At 46.5% G+C, this 15,833-nt stretch overlaps 1 protein-coding gene across 2 annotated transcripts in view; it reads left to right on the top strand.

The window, feature by feature from the left end:
- Positions 1–15,356, top strand: part of PLEKHO1 (pleckstrin homology domain containing O1) — a 46,801-nt gene extending 31,445 nt beyond the window's left edge. The window contains exons 3-6 of one of the 2 annotated variants that reach the window (XM_066609176.1): positions 5,740–5,880; positions 9,433–9,537; positions 9,793–9,894; positions 11,726–15,356. In XM_066609176.1, the coding sequence (XP_066465273.1) occupies positions 5,740–5,880; positions 9,433–9,537; positions 9,793–9,894; positions 11,726–12,424 (1,047 nt within the window). In that variant the 3' untranslated portion in view covers positions 12,425–15,356. The remainder of the gene's footprint in view (positions 1–5,739; positions 5,881–9,432; positions 9,538–9,792; positions 9,895–11,725) is intronic. The other variant, XM_066609175.1, reaches the window with a different exon arrangement.
- Positions 15,357–15,833: the final 477 nt, after the last annotated feature.

Raw genomic sequence — 15,833 nt, 5'->3', positions numbered from 1 at the left:
TAGTCTACAGTTATGGACTGGGTTGCCAAATTTAAACAGGCCACTTCAGCACCAATGATGAGGAACGTCCTGGACGACCGAGAGAGGTTGTTGTTCCGGAGATCGCCGATGCTGTGCACAACCTCAAACTGGAGAATCGGCCGGCTGTAGGAATAGCCGACATCATGGGGGTTTGTGGTGAACGTGTTTGTGTCATCATCCATGAACATTTGAACATGAAGAAGCCATCTGTAAAGTGGGTCCCCAAATGTTTGACAACAGATCAGAAAAGCATCGAGTGACAACTTCTCGGTCCATTTGTCAGCATTTCTGGACTGATAAGAACTTCCTGGACCGACTGGTCACCATGGATGAGACCTGGATTTATTTGTATGACCCTGAAACCAAGGAGCAGTCAGAGAGTGGAGGCACAGTGGTTCTCAGCCACTAAGGTGATGGCGTCTGTGTTCTGGGATAAGGAGGGCTGCTGCTAGTGGACTACCTTCACAATGGTTCCGCCATCAATGCAAGGGATTACATTGAACTTTTGGACCAATTGAAGGCATCTCTGAAGGCCAAAAGGCGCAGCAAGCTGTCCAAAGAAATCTTGTTCCTGCAAGACAACGCCTCCGCTCACACTGCACAAGCGACCACGGCAAAACTGGTGGAGCTCGGCTTCCCGCTGGTTGACCACCCACCTTATTCACCAGATCTAGCTCCCTCCGACTATCATCTGTTACCAAACCTGAACACACACCTCAATGGCACCAAATTTCACACCATTTCTGATGCCATGGCTGCTACGGATGACTGGTTTGAGGCACAACCGAAATCCTTCTTTCTGCAAGGCTTACAGAACTTGGAATACCGATGTAAGAAGTGTGTTGGCATCAGTGGAGAGGATGTGGAAGAAATGTAAACTTTCATCTTCCTATCTTGTATCTTTCTGGGTGAAGCCAAAGATTTATCAGCACCCCTCGTATCTGTGAGCTGCCAACCTGAATTTTTTGTTTTCCTGGACAACCTATAAAAAAAACACCAACAGCCAATATTTTTTACGTACATATCAAATAAACCATACTGGATGCTAAAAGATATAAGTGATTCATATTTATAGGGCAGATACTGATATGAACTCATTAACAGCATTTATTGTGATATCAGCCTCAAATAAATCTCAGACTCATCAATATTTTGGCCAAGCACTAGAAAAAAGTCCCCCGTTTTTATGAACGGTCGAGGAATTTCTGGAGGGTTGGCCACAATCAATGGCTGCAATTCTGAAGGTCAAAAGAGGTCCAACGTGCCCGTAGATGGGAGTCTGGAGTAAAGTGGCCGTTCAGTGTATACATACATATATGGATAGATGTATATATAGATACAAACGTATCAGTGTGATATATCATCCCTCAGGTCTTCATCTTGAGGGCTGGCTTCTTAATCTACTTCCTTCTCTTATAGTGTTCATAAATAGCAGCCGATAATCCCTTCCCGTCTCTAGAGGAGGGATGTAATGCTTCATATAGCAGCTGACACGGGTTTATCGCCACATTTGCTGTCCGAGAGTGAAGTAGGATCTGGCTAGAGTCTTGTGACTGGAAATGGTAACTTGTCTATCACTTCATCAGAAGAACATGGAGTGGTCAACACAAGCTGAGCCTTCATGGAAGACCACTTCCAACTTGGATTCCCGACTGTGAAATGTCCAACAAAGTAACGAGTGACCAATTAATGTCAAATTGTCATGAGAACTTTTGTAGAAAGTTTTGAGATGAACTTGAGTTGAGTGTCTCTTCTACCAGAGGTCAGAAACGCTATCTTTTCTCCTTAGGGAGAGCATCTAGCCGGTGAGTGAGGAGACTCAAAAGGCCATTCATGCTCCTCTGGGTAATATGCAAATAAGGGAGATGGAATAATACCTCCACAGTGCCACCGTGTTGGAAGGCAGCCTTCCTTCAAGTCAAAGTTAGACTCTTTATACAAGCCTTGTAACAATGACTGGGAATTAAACTACCAGAGACCTCTTAGTATTGGAGTTCTCATAGGGGGTCCATGCACTCTATCCCCTTCTTTGTAGCTTCTGTTGACTTTTTTCATAAATAAATGATCTAGATAAGGGAATTGAGGTGAAACTGATCAAATGTGCCGACAACACAAAGCTAGGAGGGATAGCCAACATTGGAGAAGAGAGATTCTGAGCTCCACTGCACCTCCATACCGCTATTTGCAGAATAAGGACTGCAACTACGCCCTTGTGAATGAGCCCTTATAAACGGACTTTTGAGGGCAACCATGATGCTAATGTGGCCTCCGCTGAAAATGAGCTTGACTGCCCTGAGGTGTATGGTCACGCTTAGTCCTTCGGACTAGTCTTTCTTTGTGTATATTACTCCGATGGCATCAGGCTGCAGCGAAGGCGTTACTCTTCCCATTGGCTGGACATCTGTTTGACATGGTGGTCCTGATCTGTGGGCTGGATGTATCCAAGAATCCGTAGTCAATGCTCCTAAAAAATGCTGGAGTTGCTTTCTGTTGGTTAGGTATGGTGGCCAACCCAGGACCCCGATGGCACATTGGCCTTGCAGTACTGGGGTCCTGGGTTTGCATTTGACCAACAAGGGCAACATCTGCATGGAGATTGTCCGTTTTGGGGTGGCCTTCCTCTGAATTCAGCTTTCCTCGGATAGAGCACTAGTATGTTGTTTGTGAGATAAGGAAATTAGATTGCAAGCCCCATTGGGGACAGGGACTGATGGCAATTTCTGTAGAGCGCTGCGGGATACATTGACGATATACAAGCAACTAGAAAACGTGCTTGGCGGTAATTAGGTTCTCCTACTCGTTAATCTGTGGTTTCCATAATGGCTTTAGTCACCCCCTCCCTTACACCGTATAGTAGCTTAGACAAAATACTTTGATCCACTTAAAGCCATAGCATTTCCGAGCAGAATGGGCATTGGCTCGTATTTATAGCCAGGAAGGAAGAGGTTAACACAACATGTGCCTTCTCGGAAACTCCATTTTGAAACAAATGCTTTATTGATGGGCTATTGACCGGTCCTCGGAGCCATACAGCTGTGCTATCTATCGTGGGATCAGCGAGGGGAGGGAAACTTCCCAGGATGCTCTGCTTACCCGTATCCCAGTACACTAATTATCTAGCGGAGCTTGTTGTTTATAGAGAAGACAGAATCCTCGCAATCAAGAACGAAACACATAAATTACCTCGTCAGGTCTTGTCGTTTGCAATGGTGATAGGAATGCAAATTATTATTTTTAGGGAACTTTCACACGGGATGGAATTACGCCGCCGGACTCACGCAAATCCGCACCTGCGCAATTTCACTCAAAAATTTGCAGAATTGCAAGCCCAATCGTGAGGCTGTGTGAAGGTGCCGCTGACCACCTGACAAACAAACAGATGGGTCTGACCGTTGGGACCCCATCGATTCTGATAATGGTCATCCTGAAGCTCCCAGCTCGTTCTCCTGTCGGCCATGTTGTCTTGTAGACCTTATATGGATTGAAATGAATTTACTCTCTAGTGGGAAGGAGAAGAGACAACCAATGAGAGGCTTGTAATGTAGCATCCAGAATGGTTACCACCGTTCAGCTGCTCTGATGAAGAGGTCTGCGTACCTCGAAACGTGTTACACCTGCTGGTTGTGAATAAAGCTTATAACATCAACTTTTACTCTCGTTTGAGCCACCGCCCACCGGCAGGTCGTGGCAGAGCCCTAGTCCTTTCATCTCAGCTTGCAGCACCAACGCGCCCCGTGATCGACCAGCACACTAGACCAGCAGCACCTATCTTCTGCTGATCATTTTGGCATGTCACACTTATAGACTACCCTTGCTCCAAGGTTGCTCTGCCCATTTCATCTCCCCTGCCTCACATGCAGATTACATTTCTCCTATCGGTTGATGGACAACACCTATAATTCAGGTGGACTTTTGTTTAAGCTTCTGATCTATTAAAACTTTTTTTTTAAACTCCCCTCTTGCAAAGAATTTGGTCCAGTACAAAAAAATATTTAGGGGCATGACCGGCCTTATTTATGTGTGACCCGCAGTCACATCAGGTGCCGCTCACCAGCTTGTAGGAGGGCACCAGGGAGATGTAGGCCGGCTGTCATTAACCCACTTAGGTCCGCCCAGCCAGATGATCTTCTTCCTCTGTGCGGTACTTCCTGTGGAGCTACATGAATCATCTTCCTTCTGGCGTTGCCTCCATCCTTCTGATGTTTCGAGGTGCCACTTTCAACCAGTCAGCATACTTGCAACACATCGCTTAGTTCTGCTACTGTACTTATGTAATGAGCTTTATTATGGTGACCTATCTATGTAATGAGCTTGGTTCTGGGGCTGTATATATGTTATGAGCTTGGGTCTGGTGCCATATCTATGTACTGAGCTTGTTTCTTGTGCGGTATTTATGTTTTGACCTTGGTTCTACTACTGTATTTAAGTTATCACCTTGGTTCTGCTCCTGTATCTATGATCTGAGCTTGGTTGTGGTGCTGTATTTATGTTATGTCCTTGTTTCTGGTGCTGTATTTATGTTTTGACCTTGGTTCTGCTGTTGTATTTATGTTATAAGCTTGTTTCTTTAATTGTATGTATGTTATGAGCTTGGTTCAGGTGCTGTATTTATATATTGAGTTTGGTGCTGGTACCGTATTTATTCCCTGATTTGTTCTGGTGTTGGTACACTGCTACCTTGCTGCTTTCTCCACAAGTAGAATACATCAGCTTGCCTATCAGTGCAATATATATAGTTTTTCTATATATAATAAATTTCTAACTTAAGGCCTGTTCAGGCGTATAACCCTAACTCCCAGCCAGGCTACACAAGGGATGGAAGCATGGGCGTCACACAAATGGGCCACACACAGCCCTGTAATGAGAATTCCTGTGGCTTGCTACCAAGACCTTCAGGGAGATACCGGAACACAACAAGCACTGATTTAGTACCAAATTACAGGGAGATCTTCATGGTGGGCAGATGAATCCAAGCACAAGATGGGAATCCTGCATGAAAACATGACATGGCATACCACCCATATATGCTGAGGACCTCTTGTGTTCTTCCTTCCTTCAAATAATGATGTCCTACTTGTAGGGGTTCACTTTGCCTGACTGAGCCGCAATGCAAGATTTGTAACCAAAAAGTTTGGAGGAGGTTCTTTTATTGTATGTGGGTGGGTGGGTGGGGGGGGGGGGGGGGGTTCTGCTGGGAAGGAGTAGGGGCCATTGGTTATGGTGAAGTCCATCTTCAACACCAGTGGGTGCAGAGACATCCCAGACAATGTGGCATCATCTACCCTGTGGCAATACTTGGGTACAGCTCCGTGTCTCTACAACATGACCGAGCGCCATGTCATACGGTATGCAGGGTTGAGGTTTGAGGAGTAGAACATCTACAAACTTCATTGGCCGCCCAAAGTCTGGATCTTAATCCCATCGAGCGTCTTTGGGACGAACTAGAAAGACGTGTCCGTGTACACCCAACATACCAAGCAAGCCCCTCAAGCAATGGAGGCCAGTCCCTTCACACATCTATGGGAATTAGGTGGACAGCGACCCAGTAGGGTCACTGCAGTCATTGAGGCCAAAGACGCCCAACACCAGACCAGAAAATGTGAATAAAATCCAATTTCATCCCCAGTACTTCTGTCATCATAGTGTATTATAAAGGTAACTAGAATCTTTCCTGCACTAAGTTACTCCCTGATTAACCTCTGTCATGATGTCTTCTAGGTGAAGGATGAAAAAAACGGACAAGAAATTTTTGACTTGAGTGACTACGAGAAGTGTGAGGAGCTGCGGAAGTCAAGGAGCAGATCTAAGAAGAACCACAGTCGTTTCTCACTGGTGCGATCTAAACAACCGGGAAACACGGTACGATACATTACTGGCGTGTTATGTGTTATAAAAAGTTCTGCAGGTCTCTAATATGCTTTGTGGTTTTTAGTTCTGCACCATTTTCAAGATCTCTGCTTGCGGTCGGTGAATTGGAACACCTGAGTTTGCATCTAAAGCTGAGAATATGAACTGATACAATGCTCACGGGGGAGAACACTGACACATTGTAGCGGGTCCTGCAACAATGTTAGATTGAATAGGGCAGGGCCAGCATGCAGGCAATACTTTATATGTTTTTCATTCAGTGACTGCAAACTGAGATCTTGTAAATCATGAACGGACCCACAAATTAAAGGGGTTTTCCGGGACTTAAACATTGATGACCTGTTCTCAGTATTGCACTTGCCCATGTTAATACCCCCGTAGACGTGTTTTTCACAAGCATGCCCACCCCGTGCAGACACTGTTCCCTTCCGTGTACTTCTGTCTGTTTTGCTGGCGTATGTCCTGCGATGTGGGAGGAAAATCCTCGTCTCTATATTGTTCTTTCCTAATTAATTTGCTGGATAATATCTGCCGTCGTCAGCAGATGAGGAGAACGGGCAGCTGTTGTTGTTGGATCGGTTCTTCAGTTGGGCACACTTATCTCTTTTGGCTCTCATCTGTCAAGATTAATTAAAGGGGTTGACCAGTTGTAAATTATTGAGGACCTCTCCTTAGGATAGGCCATCCATAGTAAATCTGTGAGGGTCCACCGCCTAGGACTTCAGCCAATTAGGTGTAAGCTGCGCTTTTGTTCTCATGCATTAAGCTGATTTCTGCAGGAAACAGACAGCTCCATTCTCACTGCAGTGGCCAGGCTTGGTATTACAGGCACTGAAATAAATGGAAACGTGGCCTGCAATACCAAGTCTGGCCACTGGAGAATGAACAGAGCTGTCTACTTCCTGCAGAAATCAGCTCAGTGTAGGAGCACAAAGGCCCAGTTACAGCTGATCGCTAGGGATCCCAGGTTATGGAACCTCGCCGATTTACTATTGATGACCCAACTAACTCTGCCAACTACCGAACCATCTCAAATCTCCTTTTCATCTCCCAACTTTTAGAACAACTGGTTTACTCCCACCTTACACACTTTCTCTCTGAAAACTCTCTTCTCAGTCCTGTCCAGTCCAGCTTCCGCCCCTACACTCAACCGAAACCGCCCTCAAAGAAGTATCAAACGACTTCCTGATGGCTAAATCGAGGGGCGACTACTCCCTACTGATCCTCCTTGACCTGTCTGCTGCGTTTGACACTGTCGACCATGACCTCCTCCTCAGTATGCTTCGCTCGATCGGCCTGAAGGACACTGCTCTCTCCTGGTTCTCCTCCTACCTCTCTGACTGCTCCTTCAGCTACTCCTTTGCTGGCTCTGGCTCCTCTCCACTTCCTCTCGCTGTTGGGGTCCCCCAGGGCTCGGTCCTTGGTCCCCTTCTCTTCTCTATCTATACAGCCCCAATCAGACAAAACATTCGCAGATTCGGCCTCCAATACCATCTCTACGCTGAAGACACCCAACTATACACCTCCTCTCGTGAGATCTGTGAACTATTCCTCCAAAACCTCTCCGACTGTCTGTCTGCTGTCTCTAATACCATGTCCTCCCTTTTTCTCAAACCTAACCCTCAAAAACTGACCTCCTTGTTTTTCCACCCTCTACCAACTGACCTCCCCTCAACATCTCCATTCCAGTGTCTGGCACCATCATAACCCCCAGAAGGCATGCCCGATGCCTTGGGGTCACACTGGACTCGTACCTCTCTTTTACCCCCCACATCTAATCCCTGGCCCGAAACTGCCACCTGCACCTCAAGAACATCGCTAAAGACTCTCGTCGTCGCCCTCATCTACTCCCGACTCGATTACTGCAATTCTCTGCTAATTGGCCTTCCCCTCTCCAAACTCTCCCCTCTCCAATCCATACTAAATGCAGCAGCCAGGCCCATCTTCCTGTCCAGCCGCTTCTCAGACCCCTCTGCACTATGCCAGTCGCTGCATTGGCTGCCCATGTATCACAGAACTCAATTCAAACTCCTCATCCTCACCCACAAAGACCTCCATGGCGCCGTGCCACCATACATCGCCTTCCTCCTGTCCGTACACCACCCAGCCCGCTCACTCCGATCGGCTAACACACTCAGACTAAACCCCCTCTAATATGAGCCTCACACGCTCACTTCCAGAACTTCTCTAGAGCAGCACCCATCCTCTGGAACGCTCTACCCCAAGGCATCCGGACAATTCCGGAAGCACGGAACTTCAGACGCGCCTTAAAGACGCACCTCTTCAAAGAAGCTTAGCAAATCCCCTAAACTAACCCCCCTCACCCCCTACAACACCTCCACGCCTCTCAGTGCACGCCTGGACTATGGTCTATCTATGGCACCCCACATTTTTCACTCTACCTACCATGCATCAGGATGGGACACAGGTTTTATATTCTCTTTTCCTGGGAGGAGCCTTCTCTAGTGCTCATTGATGCCCCCTGCTGGATAGTGCATTTTGTATAAGCAGTCATCTTGCTTGAGTTGCAGTTAACATATACTTTACAGCAGCCTCATGGGCCATAGGCGCAGTGGAGAGGCAAGCCTTATTGACTTTTATGGGATTGTATTGTGGGCATGCTCTGTGACCTATGGAGGGAGAGGGAGGAGGTGAGCTGTGACCACCTTCTATTGGGAATGGTGCATCCTGTGTTATCCACATATGTGTCACCTGTCAGTGTAATCCTGCCTGTGATGATAATGAGATGACTGCTGAGTTTTCCCTACAGAACAGGACACATCAGACTATTACTAACAGCATGACAACTGCAGGATTTAAATATATATATATTTTGATCGTGACATTGAAAAATGGAGAATAAGTCATTAAAAATTCTTTTGAAAAATGTTTAACGTAAAAAACTTGATTAATACAAGAGGTCATTTTTTGATGACACTTTTCCTGTAAAAGGGTTTCCACATTAAAGGGCTTTTCCAGGTAAAATACTATTGATAATTATCTATCCTCAGGATAGGTCATAAATAGTTGATCGGCTAGGTTCTGCTGCTCAGGATCTTGGTTGAGCGGACACCCGCTGTCAGCGCCATTACACACTGATTGGAGCAGAAGCTACTGCTCCAACACCTGTGTAGTGGCCGGTGCTTGTAACTGCAGGCTGGGGCTCATTGAAATCAATGGAAGCTGTGACTGCAGTTACAAGCACCGGCCACTACACAGGAGTTGGAGCAGCGGCTTCCACTCCAATGCAATGGAGTCCTTTCAGCCGATCAGCTGTGATCTCGAGAAGCAGAACCCAGTTGATCAAGTATAGATGACCAATCCCGAGGATAGATCATCAGTACTATTTTGCCTGGGAGATTCAGACAGAAAGAAAGAACTAACTAAGGTAACACTTATATAGACGGGGGATAGCTATATAATGAATGAATTAACAATCACGGCAGTGGCCCTTTAACTGCCCCCCAAGTCCATTGCTCATCTGGTGGTACATGTTCCTTGCAGTAGACCACGGGTAATAACAGGAGCCCTTATTTTCTCCAGGCACCAAACCTGATCTTCCTTGCTGTCAGCCCGGAGGAAAAAGAATCTTGGATCAACGCCTTGAACTCTGCAATCACTCGAGCCAAGAACCGCATCCTTGATGAGGTAAGCAGTGTCTACCTGGGCCTCGTCCATGCAGCTGGCTGCTCTCCGTATTAACAGCCTCTGCGCTGGACCCACAAGTGCAGAACAGAAAAGGCTGGACTTTCCAGTGATTCTTCCATTAACCCTTCTTTAACGCTCTTCTCTTCCCTTCTTGGAGGACATGCTTGCACCCATCCGTACGGGAACACATGTGCCCCCCTAACTGCTTGCTCCAAGTACTTGTATCATAAAGCCATCTCCATGTTGTTACCCTAGGTCACGGTAGAAGAAGATAGTTACCTGGCCCATCCGACCAGAGACCGAGCGAAGATACAACACTCCAGGCGTCCGCCGACTAGAGGTCACCTAATGGCTGTGGTATGTATTCAAGTTCAGGGATGAACATCTATCAGCGACCGCTGTAGGAGAAGAAAGTGCACTTGCGGCTTTTGGCCCACGACAGCGAGCGCTTCAATTAAGTTCTGCCAAGCTTCGTTATTTAGGCAGCTAGGAAAAAAACGGGGTCAGTTTTATAATTTTTCGTATAGAAAATATACGCGATTTTCACGCACGTGCAAAACACGTGTCAATTACATTTTCAGTGAAGTAATGCAATGCGGTTTTCTTGCGAATCGCAACGCACTCAAAATGAATATCACGATTTTACCAGCACAATATCGGGTCAGATGTCTTTTCGGATAAGGCCAAATGCACACGGCCGTGTCGGATTCCGCATGTGAGATCCCGCAGCGGACTCCCACCCTGTGCCCGGCCGGTGATCCCTGCGTACCTGTCCAGATTCTTCATAATCTGGATTGCGAATGCGCCGGCCGGCGCACATGTGCAGCGAAGATTATGGCTCCGCCAGGCAATGACATAGATTCTGTGATCTTTCCACAATGATGATAGCGGAAGGGCCATGGATCGGACGGCTTGCATTGACTTCAATGGAAGCCGTTCGCGCTTAACCCGTGGTGAAATAGAACGTGCTGCGATTCTCCCTCCGAGAGCGAAAAATTACAATGATTTCCGCTCGTGGACAGGGAAAAGTGATTTTTAATACATGTTTATGGGCAGTATTGGCTGCGGAATCTGGAGGTGGACGCCCACTCCAGATTCCACAATGCAAATACGCCCGCGTGCATTTGGCCTAACCCATTTAACACACATGGGTCAGTGCAAAAATATGCTACAGAGGAAGAAGTCCCCCCCCACCCCCTCCACTAAAGGCAAATAACTTGGTAGCATCTAGCCAGGAAATCGGAACTAATTCATTAAGGCCACATGCTGTCTGTGTTAATCCATGCTGTGCCAAGGATCTGTCAGCTTGCAGGGCCCCTCATTAGTCTTCGAAGATGTCCTCATCGCTTCTTTGACTACCAAATACACACTGTGCACCGGTAGTCAATCAGTAGTCCAAGACACCACTACAGGCTGCTTTGATTGGTCAACGTTGCTCACTTGCCTCAGACTTCCAATAAGCAGTGTGCACCGGGTACTGGCAGGAGCAGGTCGACAATCTTGGTAGACCAAAGAGGAGCCCGAGGAACTGGCAAATCTGTGGGACAACGGCAGAGTGATTGGTGATAGTACTCCCGCCTCACGTCTTCTGGGACCAGAAGGTTGCTTTAAATGTCATAGCATACTCATATCATCAGTGCATATGTATGTACTTAGTTGTGTCTTAGCCAACATGGGCTATTGATGTCCAATGTATCCTTTTAGAATGCCCTATTAATTCGATCTCGAAAAGCTATGAGACATCAAATCGGGCTGACGCTGAAGTTCCCGCATGGATAGTCAACACAACTTCTCCTGATTCTCTAAAGGGCTTGTCCAGTTTGGACTAACCTTAGCTATGTGCAAGGTTCCCTGACAATGAGCTGATTGCAGGGTCCCACCGCCACTATGAAATCAGTGGACTAGCCAATCCCTCAAGACCACCCTTGAATAAACCTATATGCCCTATGGATTTGGTAGCGTCTAATATTAGAAATGCACAAGGACCCATGTTCAGAAATAGCCACAGCAGAATACGCTTAGTTCAGTGTAGGGATGCGAATAGAGTATAAGTAAGGTGACATATTCCATGTAGGATAATATAATGGTTCCATTTTTGGTATATGCAAATATCCATAGTCTGGTTGGACCATGACGTGTCCATGCAGTTCCACCACCATGCTGATGATGTGTGCCCGTTTTCTTGTAGGCATCTACCTCAACGTCCGATGGCATGCTGACTTTAGACCTCATCCAGGAAGAAGATGCCTCTCCAGAAGAGCAAAGCTGTGAGCAGAGCTTCAGAGTGGACCTGGATAAATCTGTGGCGCAGTTGGCTTCAGTCCGCCGTAGATCAGACTCTGAAAACCTCAAGTGCCCTGAAAAGGGAAGGTCGGAAAACCTTCAGCAGGGGAGAGACCAAATACCCTGGGATAAATGGGCTTCACACCGCGATTCATTTGGAAAGGGCACAACCTACACACCTCAGGTTCCCAAAAAATTGTCCTATTCTGAGAAGAACAAATGTGCCTCCATGGAGGAGATCTTGTCCCGTTCGGACTCTTCCGGACAGCGGCCGATACCAAAAAAGGTACCGGAGTCCAATAAGCTGATGCAAATACAAGAACTGATTGCTCAGAAGATTGATAAAACTCAGGAACTTCTCACCGAGGTGAAAGAATGTGGGGATGGGGAAAAAAAGGGAAAGGAATCTTCTGGGAAGGTGGACTCTGAAAACGTCCTACAAGAAGCCGAGAGGCTATTAGAAGAAGCCTCTTCCAACTGGAATCAGGCCAAGAAGGTTCTGCAGGAAATCACAGAGCTGAGAGACCTATATAAACAAGCAGACCTGCAGTCCTCAGACCCGAAACAGAAACTGAGCAGTCATTACAGAAAAAGCCTCATGTGAAGGGCATGAGCGTTTTATAATGTCCTCATCTTCAAAAAGGAATATGTCCTGCTTTCTGGCTTCATGATGCAAAGCCTAGAACCTCAGTGAGCTGAGGAGCCCAGGAATGGGGAGAAGTTGGGCTGCCTCCAAGAAGGGTCTCTTGGCTTTGCAATTTTCTTAACCAACCCACTCAACTGCGGGGTGGCTGTACATGCTGTATAATGCAGCAGGCTGTTGATATATATGCAGGGAGCCCATCTGAAGGGGCTTGGGATCCGATAACCTTTGCTTGCAACCTGCGCATCCAGAATCCTTAGGCTCTACAGTGTTAACAGCGAGCGCTGTCTAGGAGGTTGCAACGAGTCATGGGGCAACTGGACGAGGCATGTGACAAACTGTATAGTCTTGTAGAATGTGCTATCCAATACAAGTTAACCCACCTCCATTGTTACATGTGTTTACATCTGCTTAGTTACAGTGCATTTTACCTTTTTTTTTGCTTGTTCTTCAGGCGGCACCATAACAGTCAAGGGAATTCAATCTCTAACCACTTTCTGACCGCTTGCATTAAGCCGTAGCATACATTGGTACTGAGTATGACTATGCACTTTTGTATCCAGGTGTATTTACCCCTTGAGATGATCTGTGACGATTTGATATGTGCTCGTCCCTCTGGGTGGACCAATATTAAAGGGGTTTTATTGCCCTTTGATGGACGGGGGTCCACTGCTCGAGATCCCCATCCAACGGATTATCATCCAGACCACCGTCAGTACCGCGGGCTGGCCGTTGTCATCAGCGGTCAGCTCAGGAAGTGTTGATATTAATGGGAGCGCCACACTTCTCTTCCACTTCCTGCTTCTCTCATGGTCAGGACTGGATGGGACGTGTTGACCATGAGAGACATAGAAAGTGGAATAGTAGCGCGGTGCTCCCACTGATTTCAATGGGAGTGAAGCTGATGCTCCCACTTCCTGTGCAACGTATGCCCGCTGCACTGGACAGTGGGTCAAACGATCAGCTGCTGGATGGGAGTCCCGAGCAGTGGATCCATCATTTCTTGATTTTCGTCTGGAGCAGTGGATCCACATTCATCAATCACTGATGACCTATTTAGGGAATAGGTCATGAGTTGAAACAAGGGCAGAAAACCACTTTACTTCAAATATAGTGCATCACTTGGTATAAAGCCCCCTTACATATTAGATTGTAGTTGTCGAAACTTGCCAATAACAGTAGAGTTAGATGACTCTCTAATGTGTATGGGGTGGGTCAACTTTTCCCAACAGATGATATTGGGGGAAAGAAGGATTGGGGATGTTGAATTTCAGGAACTGATCCTACTGATCACTGGGAGATAAGCCGGCGACAGCACTGTCATGTCAGAAGCTTATCTCCCTAAACACATGAACGTTCATGGGTGAGATTGGAAAACAGTGGTTCAGCCAACAGTTACTGAAGACGTAAGGACACCGTAATACTATTGACATCACATAAGCAGGGGGCCCCTTAGTGATGCCACTAGATGTTAGGTTGACCATACAATGCATTATTAGCCCAAATCCCCTTCATTAACACCCTCATTCCTGTTGATCTAATAGGCTTGAAAATCAAATATGGATGTCCATTGACACCCCACCCAAAGATCGGATGGCTGGGGGTACTTTGCAGCCCCTCCTCGTACACAAGAGCTCATCAATAGATCTCACTGGGGATTTTGACAGTCTGCATTTCCAAAACGGCTGCAGATCTCCTTGTTCTCTTATATATAACGGTTTCGATCTGTCACATTACCGTCAAGTTGTCTCCGTTTCGTTTTTTTGTAATCTCGAACATAAAAATTTACATTTGGAATTCCTCAGCCTCGAACTGTAACATTTACTAAAGAGGAACCTGTTAAATTTAAGGCATCAGGCCGTAATTTTGTGCCCCCCGTCCTTGCTTGGGAAGAGTGCCAGTCATCGATTTGGCATGTGAAGCAGTAGCTGGCTTCCGTTCCACCGAAATTATAACGTCGCAGCTCAGAAATGTCTGCGGAAAAAAATTCATGGTTGTTGTAAATGGCTTTAAATGATGGGAGATTCAGAATGCCGCGCTGTGCAAAGATCTACTTGATGTATTGTAGCAGAGTGCTTCACTCAAGGACGTACCCACAGCGCCACGAACAAAAATATTAATCAGCATCTGCATTGCAGGAACCAGGCTGAAAAGACTAAAACTACAGGCGCTGCGAATCCAAAGCAGCTCCTGCATTGCAAGGCATCCTGCGATATATGGGTGAGGGTTTGCAGAAGAGCCCCTCGTTGCAATGATCCTGCCCCCAAATAACCTCTGGATGGATATTGGAGGTTATGTATCAATCATCCTCTTCTCAAGTGTCCTGGGAGGGGGGGATTCTGCCAAGTATTGCACTGCAGGGTCTGATTTGGTCCACTGGTAGCAATGAATGATATGGAAGCACAATGGCTGAAACAATCGCTTTGTTTCCCCCCCCCCCCCCCCCCCCCATGGTATTTAGCTGCTGGCAGGGGAACACCCTATGTCAGGCAAGGTGCTCCAATCTGTCCAGCCCCTTTATTATAAATAGGCTTATTGTCCATTTGGTTAAAAATCCCGAAGAATGATAGAGCGGGTCACCGACCTCCTAGGATTTGTCTTGTTTCTTTTACTGCCTTTGATCATAAACTTTATCCTAAGCACACAATAGACCAGCATGGAATAACAATAATCTATCATTTTATTGTTTATATATCAAAGTATTCTATATAACTAGTTGAGTGGCTTTGTACATACATTACTTATCCTGTACTGATCCTGAGTTACACCCTGTGTTGTACTCCAGAGCTGCACTCACTATTCTGCTGATGGAGTCACTGTGTACATACATTACTTATCCTGTACTGCTCCTGAGTTACATCCTGTATTATACTCCAGAGCTGCACTCACTATTCTGCTGGTGGGGTCACTGTGTACATACATTACTTATCCTGTACTGCTCCTGAGTTACATCCTGTATTATACTCCAGAGCTGCACTCACTATTCTGCTGGTGGAGTCACTGTGTACATACATTACTTATCCTGTACTGCTCCTGAGTTACATCCTGTATTATACTGCAGAGCTGCACTCACTATTCTGCTGGTGGAGTCACTGTGTACATACATTACTTATCCTGTACTGCTCCTGAGTTACATCCTGTATTATACTGCAGAGCTGCACTCACTATTCTGCTGGTGGAGTCACAGTGTACATACATTACTTATCCTGTACTGACCCTGAGTTACATCCTGTATTATACTGCAGAGCTGCACTCACTATTCTGCTGGTGGAGTCACTGTGTACATACATTACTTATCCTGTTCTGCTCCTGAGTTACATCCTGTATAAGGCCTCCTTCCCACGAGCGTGACGGGCTCCGCCGCGTAATA

The sequence above is a fragment of the Eleutherodactylus coqui genome, chromosome 6 (assembly GCF_035609145.1).
Source record: "Eleutherodactylus coqui strain aEleCoq1 chromosome 6, aEleCoq1.hap1, whole genome shotgun sequence".
Lineage (NCBI taxonomy): Eukaryota > Metazoa > Chordata > Amphibia > Anura > Eleutherodactylidae > Eleutherodactylus > Eleutherodactylus coqui.
The sequence above is the reverse complement of the archived record's forward strand: the minus strand, read 5'-3'. Positions and strand labels throughout refer to the sequence as shown.